Raw genomic sequence first — 7969 nt, forward strand, 5'->3', positions numbered from 1 at the left:
ACAGGGTTCCCCATCACCCGTCTGCCAAACCTCAGGAGGCACCAGCTTTAGAGGTAACACTACAATCAAATACACTTCTAACTTTACAAAAATAAATAAATACATTTAGGGTACACTCTATTTATTAACCCAATGCTGGGTCAAATATAGGCAATGCCAACAATTGGGTTAAAAATAAAATTAAATTTACTCCCAATACTTTACAGTAACACTTTAAAATAATGACGCACGTCTCTGCTGTTTATTAACAAGAACAATACCTTTATTACAGTGTTTATCAAGCTTTTTATCAGTTGATCTTCACAGATCAGGGTAAATGGAGATCATTTTGACAATGTTATAACTTGTATGTGAAGTTACCTACTTATAACCTTTTCTTTTCACTTCCAGCAATGACAGGCCTTGTGGTTCCTCCAATGTAGCGGATGAGTTTTGCTGTGTAATCTCCTGATGAAGAGCCTTCAAGGGGAATCAGAGACAACACGGACACATTCAGACCACTTTTGGGAACTTTTTTTTCAGAGAAATCCTTTAAATGCACACCGATTGCCTCTGATTGTGAGGAGGTTGCCAAAGGGATGGCGTTACTTACAGGATCTTCCACTCTTGCAATGCCAAAAGAGCTATAATTGTACAATGAGACTGAAGACTGTTACACATTTGGGCTTTCACTGGTCAATAGACTTTCACCACAGTAGATGCCAGTGAGGGATGCCAATTGTGAAACGTGAGATTTGTTTTTATTATTTTGACCATATACTCATAGATACACATCCTTAAACTGAAACTGTGTGTTTTCACAGTAAATATCAGGCTTTTGGCTTAGAGCAAGGGAAAATGTTTATTTAGGTTTAGGTTTATGAACTGATTACCTCATATATTGACTTATTTAAGGACAAAAAAACTATATAAGTTATATTTTTTAGGTTAAGTACTAATATAATGTATTTGCTATTGTTATTGTTATCTAATTGTATTTGATTTCATGTACGCGTTTTTATATGTTGTCATCTTGTTATCGTTCATTAAAATAGTGAATATAGATTTCTGTGTGTTGTAAGAGTTTTGTTGTAGGATAATATTTCAATTCTTTCTACACTTTTACAAACATGTTTGCCAGAAAAAGTGTGTTTTGAGAGGGCAAGAACATCATTTTGACAATAAACATTGTGACAAAACTGCTTAATCCTCATTGCTGTATATACAGAAGGGGAAATAAGTACTGAACACAACATGTTTTTTTTTTCCTGGGAATAATATTTCTAAAGAAGCTGTTGACATGAGATTGAACCAGATTTTGGTAAAAACCCAAACAATACAAACATAAACATTACTGAACAACTGAGTGTATTAAATCAGTGGTTCTGATTTAATCATTATTTATTATTAATATTATTTATTGTCATCATGACAAAGATAAAAGAAATCAGTTATTAGAGATGAGTTATTAAAACTATTATGATTAGAAATGTGTTGAATAAATCTTCTCTCCGTTAAACAGAAATTGGGGAAAAAAAATAAACAAACAGGGGGCTAATAATTCAGGGGGTTTAATAATTCTGACTTCAACTGTACACTTCTGTGAGACCTCCTGCTCATTTTCTTAGGGTTAAATTACGGTAAAGGTTTGAGCCATGGATTTAAATTTGGATTTCTTTTTTTTTTTTTGGCTCCGTTGTTTTCCACACTTTTGACAAATCCTCTGATGAGGTACATTAAAACTCTTCCAGATTCACACCTCCTCTCCGAGTCCCCTGGGCGTCAATGGCAGATGGAAAACAGAAAGAGTCCCTTGTGTATTTCTCAAAACAGCACAGAATGTCTCTCTCACGCACACACACACACATTCAATACATTCTGGCCACATGTCAACTCTCATATAAAGCTTCGTAAAGCTTCTTTATTTGTTTTTTAATCATAAATTTTACTCAAATGCTTCAACTGTAACATAAAGAACAATGGTTGTACTAAAACTGCCATCCTTTATATTTTATTTACTTCCTAAAAAAAATTTTTTAAAAATTATTTTTATATATATATATATATATATATATATATATCACGGTTTCTGCAAACCACGGTTTCATCAAGTCAAAGTTCTTTTAAGACCAATATGAATTAAATTTAAGACTTATACAGGGCTAAACACTACTGGTTATTTCTAATGGCACGATTGAGCCAATGAAAATTTATTTATTTATTTATTTTTGGCTTCCCACAATTAAATATAATTATTTCTTAGCAACATACTTTAACGTGTCAAAACAAGAAAACTCCAGTTGCATACACTTTTGTCAACATGATATTTTTTTACTTAATAAATGACAAGTTCAACATTGTTAAAAGTATATTTATTGTTGAGACAATAACATGAATAATCTAATATATATATATATATATATATATATATATATATATATATATATATATATATATTTGTTAGCCTTTGGTCCAAATTGATTGAGTATACCTTCTATTCAACCTAATGCATTTCTGCTTTAAATCCTTAAGTTTCAGTCCAATTTATAAATATTATATCTACCCACCCTTACTTCTTACGAGTTTTTGTATGAATGGAAGATAACGTAAAGGGATATATTGCTCTGTTACTATCATGAGTAACTGTGTAATTGTTTTTAGTTTTCTTTCGCAGGTAATTAGGGGATTTAATTTGGAGAAATTGCTGTAAAAAATTTTGTTTGTGATGTCTCTTTGCATTAATAAAATAATTATAAACTTAAATATATAAAAAAAAAAACGTTTTATTGTTGGTGATTGGATGGATGTCGGCCCGATTTAGTGACTTTACATGGACAGAGGAAAATTGTGACTTGTTTAAAATTATTTAAGACACACAACACAATATTTAGTGATTTTTTTACTTTTAAGGCATAAGATTTTGTTATTTTTTATTTTATTTTTATTATTTTATTTATGTATTGAATGACTGATTATAAACGGGACTTTATAAACTCTGTTTTTTAAATGTAAGATATTTTAAGATTTTTTAAGACCCCGTGGAAACCCTGATATATAATATAATATAATATAATATACCGTAGTGTATGTGTGTGAATGAGTGTGTATGGATGGGTTGCAGCTGGAAGGGCATCCGCTGTGTAAAACATATGCTTGATAAGATAGATTAATAAAGCGACAAAAAGAAAATGAATAATATAATATAATATAATATAATATAATATAATATAATATAATATAATATAATTATTATTTATCTATTTAATTATTTTATTTATTTATAATTTATAATAAATAAACATAAATATATCAAGTTCATCATTATCAGATATATAGTAATTAAAAAATAGTGGGAATTCTAAAAGTATGAGATCAGTATTGTACAGTAAACAACAAATACATAAACAATGACCACATAAATGTAAAATTACTGTCAAAATCCAAGACAAAGTCCAAAGAGTTTTTTCACGTATTGCTTGAGTGGAGTTTAAAATTCAGACGCATGAATCTCAAATTTATATGAAGTGTCCATATTGTGAATAGTTCAATCTAAACATTATGAGACAAAGGATTAAAAAAACACTTTAAATATATATAAAAAACGAAATTTATTGCTATTGTGTGAATAAAAAGTAACTATCATATGTTTATGAGCATTTGAAAAAACCTGTAACACTAAATCAACACTAATTTTTGATATTTGAAATCCCGAAACACACAGAGAATATAACAAAAGCCACATTACAAAATGCCTAAGATAAATATGTAGGCCCACTTAAAGGGAAAAAAATACTTATAAATAATCAATAGAGTCAAATATATGAAATATGAGGAGATTTGAAGAGTTCATGAACTGTGAGAACTGAATTGAGGCAAATCAATGTAACTGAAGTCTTAATTATGCTGAGACGGTTGCAGGTTGAATGACAAATTAAACTCATCCCGTCTAACAGATGGACGGCACACAATGGCCAGCAGTGGGGAGAGAGAGAGAGAGAGAGAGAGAGAGAGAGAGAGAGAGAGAGAGAGAGAGAGAGAGAGAGAGAGAGAGAGAGAGAGAGAGAGAGAGAGAGAGAGAGAGAGAGAGAGAGAGAGAGACTCTATGGCACGGCACATATGTATGAATGCACTGTATGTTTAATTCACCAAACTAAAATAAATAAATACATAAATTAGTTAATTTATTAATTAATTAATTAAAAATAAATAAATGAATAATGAACAAATGTAGTGAAAGACTGCTGGATGGCTGTCTAAAAGGCACTTTAGATCAACTATTTAACAAAATTATTTAATTTATGATAGTAAAGGTTATGTCTCATATTTTGTTGCATAGCCTTATAGACACATTTTATTTAAATGACTGAGAAAGAAAGGTATGATACTATTACAGGTAAAATGCAATTTAGCTGTTAATTTTAAGCACCTTAAACTTTGCAAGTATTTTATTATTCATATTATAACTTCTGGACATCTATAGAAATGCACTTTTCCATGAAGGGACAATGTCTGGGCCCTGAAAATGATTTTTAGGAATGTTATATGTTTTGTGTGAGGTTATTAGCTATTATTTGTTGTATTTTATATTTATTTCAAATGTCTTCAACATTTAAAATGCCTACTTAGAAAGTAAAGCTCTGTGCTACAGTATTTATATTGTTCGTTTTGTTGTAATAGTAGTGGTTATTAATGTAAACAAATAGGGTAACGTTAGCCTGCATGTTTTTAGCATTTGAAGATTAACTTTATCTGGCTACACAGACAAAACAGGTAGGTCTATGACGTTAGCTTTTCAAAAACTTCAGTTGTAATCACAAAAAGTGCTAAAATAATCTATTACTTACATTCGTTCAGCCATTTTTACATCTGTTCAGTTGTGAGTGAGTTGAGAGTTCACAAAGAGCAAGCACTCGACCAAAATCCAGTGTTTTAAACGGTGACTCATCGAAACGGCTTCTGATTGGCTCCTTCATTCAAAAACTCAATGGAAACGTAAGTGGTTGGTTATCGGGCTCAGCGCTGTAGAACCGAATGCAATTTGACATTCATTTTCACATTTCAATGGGGTGTATATGGACACAGACTTTTAATTTTCAGTCAGCCAGCTCAAACGCTTCTGGTTAACTGTCGTGCCAATACAAAATTGCAGCATTTAAGATCTGGATTTTCTTGTTGTTGTTGTTGTTGTTGTTGTTGTTGTTGTTGTTGTTGTTGTTGTTGTCTGCATCCAGACCCTTCTCCGTTTTTAAGCTAATTATTGAATATATAAAAGCCTAATGTACAACAACTTGACATTATGATTATCTTCAAATTACAAAAATTAACAGGTGCAATTAAGGAACAAATTACATACACAAATAATACATTAAAAATAAGTAAAATAATAAATAAATATCATAAAATAAATTAAGGGGGGCGGTGACGCAGTGCATAGCATGATCCCCTCAAAGGTCACTGGTTCAAGCCCCAGCTGGATCACTTGGCATTTCTGTGTGTAGTTTGCATTCTCTCCCCATGTTTGTATGGGTTTCCTCCGGGTGCTCTGGTTTCCCCCACAAAGACATCTATAGGTGCAATATAAGCTAAATTGGCTGAAGTGTATATGTGTAAGGACTGAATGAAACTACTGTTCCGCACCATGTGTTTAAAATATGGACATTTATTTTACTACAGTATTTTCACAGTACGTTTTTAGTTAAATTGTCTTTCATCTCGTCTTTCAACAACTAAACGATATTGCTTAAGTCTGTTAACTGCTTATATTTAAATTAAATTACATTATTTATGCTGTAAAAGTAAACCTAGTAAATTGAAAGTCACATTAACCTTTCACCGGAAGTTTAACAGTAGCAGAAAAACACTAGCTGTGGCTATAGCCCATGTAGTTTATTGTACAAGGGGGTTTTATTTCATCTTTTCTCGAATTTCTGAAGCATTTTCTTTAATTTTAGTGATATTTTCCGACCATGGGAAGGGAACATGTCACACTTTTTATATGTTTTGAGACCTACATTTGTTTTTACATTACTGAAACTACACGGAAACTACATCTCGCATCATTCCATCAAAGAAAATGCTTCCTCAAAAGCAAACCCAAACAAACATGTGTGATGCGATTAAATATGCAAGGCCATATATGCTAATTATTCAATAATTAATAAGGGCTGTGGATGTTTCCCTCATGCATTAATTACATCAGCATTAGCATATCAATTAGATGAATCAGAGATCATGTAATTAAAGCCCAAGTAGGAGCACCTGCTGCCTCTGTTTATGTTTATGTGCATATGTTTGTGTATGTGATAGCATGCTTTTGGCTGAGGATACACTTGTCAATCAATTGCCTCTGAGTTCTTGCCTCTTATGGAATGGGTTTGTGTTTAAACATTTTCAATTAGTTAATTTTCCTTCCTCGTTATTTCAAGAGTCGAGGCACCAAGTAGTCTATAAGTATATTTTAATAAGTACGTTTAACTTAAAATACCACAATCATTTTGCGAATTAAACTATTTACAATACAGCTTCGGCAAGGCAGTGGCGCATTAGGTAGTGCTGTTGCCTCACAGCAAGAAGGTCGCTGGTTCGAACCTCGGCTCAGTTGGTGTTTCTGTGTGGAGTTTGTTCTCCCTGCCTTCGCATGGGTTTCCTCCAGGTGCTTCTGTTTCCCCCACAGTCCAAAGACATGCGGTACAGGTGAATTAGGTGAGCTAAATTGTCCATACTGTATGAGTGTGTTTGTGTGAAAGTGTGTTTGGATGTTTTCCAGAGATGGGTTGCGGCTGGAAGGGCATCCGCTGTGTAAAAACTTGCTGGATAAGTTGGCGGTTCATGCCGCTGTGGCGACCCCGGATTAATAAAGGGACTAAGCCGACAAAAAAATGAATGAATGAATGAATGAATACAGCTTCACAAAAGAATTAGTGTAGCTGTTTTTTCAATTGTTTGTCATGCTGTTCTGTTCATGCACAAGCTACTCATCGCTGTTGATTTGGTTCCATCTGCTGGTCACATGATGATACAACTCAATTCTGATGACTTTGTTTCTGAAAAGCATCTATGAACTGCTTTACTTAATGAAAATCCATCTTACTTATAACTTTAACTTTGTCGTAAAGCAAATTCCAAAACTGTACTTGGTGTTATCAGTATATTAGATAAAAAGTGTAATAACTTCCTATTCAAGATCCGGGGTGTCCAAACTCAGTCCTGGAGGGCCGCTGTCCTGCATAGTTTAGCTCTGATTTTCTTCAACACACCTTCCTAAAGTTTCTAGTATACCTATAAAGAGCTTGATTGGATAGCTCAGGTGTGTTTAATGGGGGTTGGAACTAAAATATGCAGGACACCAGCCCTCCAGCACCAAGTTTGGACACCCCTGTAAGATAGTAGATCCAACATCTCAATTCTCATGACTTTGATTGTGAAAAGCATCTCTAATAAACTGGTTCACGTAATGAAAATCCATCTCACCTATAACTTTACCTTTGTCTCAAAGCAAATTTCAAAACTGTAGTTGGTGGTATCAGTAGCCTATCTTAGATAAAAAAAAAAGTGTAGCCTAATAACTTCTATATCCCAAAATGTCTTATTCAAGGTCAGGGATATACAAATTAAGTTTCGGAGGGCCGCTGTCGTGCATAGTTTAGCTCTGATTTTCTTTCAACACACCTTCATGACGTTTCTAGTATACTTAGAAAGAGATTGATTGGATAGCTCAGGAGTGTTTAATTAGGGTTGAAACTAAAATATGCAGGACACTGGCCTCCAGGACCGAGTTTGGACACCCCTGTTCAAGATAGTAGATCCAACATCTCAATTCTGATGACTTTGATTGTGAAAAGCATCTTAAATAAACTGGTTTACGTAATGAAAATCCATCGTACTTATAACTTTACCTTTGCCTTAAAGCAAATTCCAAAACTGTAGTTGGTGGTATCAGTATTTTAGATAAAAAAAGTGTAGCCTAATAACTTCTATATCAAAAAATGTC

At 33.0% G+C, this 7969-nt stretch overlaps 1 protein-coding gene across 4 annotated transcripts in view; it reads left to right on the forward strand.

Annotated features, from left to right (window-relative positions):
* Positions 1–1178, forward strand: part of ebf2 (EBF transcription factor 2) — a 51674-nt gene extending 50496 nt beyond the window's left edge. For 3 of the 4 annotated variants that reach the window (XM_087251240.1, XM_087251241.1, XM_087251242.1), the window contains 2 exons: positions 1–53; positions 391–1056. The exon at positions 1–53 is cut by the window's left edge and continues 109 nt beyond it. In XM_087251240.1, the coding sequence (XP_087107366.1) occupies positions 1–53; positions 391–422 (85 nt within the window). In that variant the 3' untranslated portion in view covers positions 423–1056. Of the gene's footprint in view, positions 54–390 lie in introns of all 4 variants that reach the window. The other variant, NM_131418.2, reaches the window with a different exon arrangement.
* Positions 1179–7969: the final 6791 nt, after the last annotated feature.

The sequence above is a fragment of the Danio rerio genome, chromosome 5 (genome assembly GCF_052040795.2).
Source record: "Danio rerio strain M-AB ecotype USA chromosome 5, GRCz13ab, whole genome shotgun sequence".
In the NCBI taxonomy this organism is placed as follows: Eukaryota; Metazoa; Chordata; class Actinopteri; order Cypriniformes; family Danionidae; genus Danio; species Danio rerio.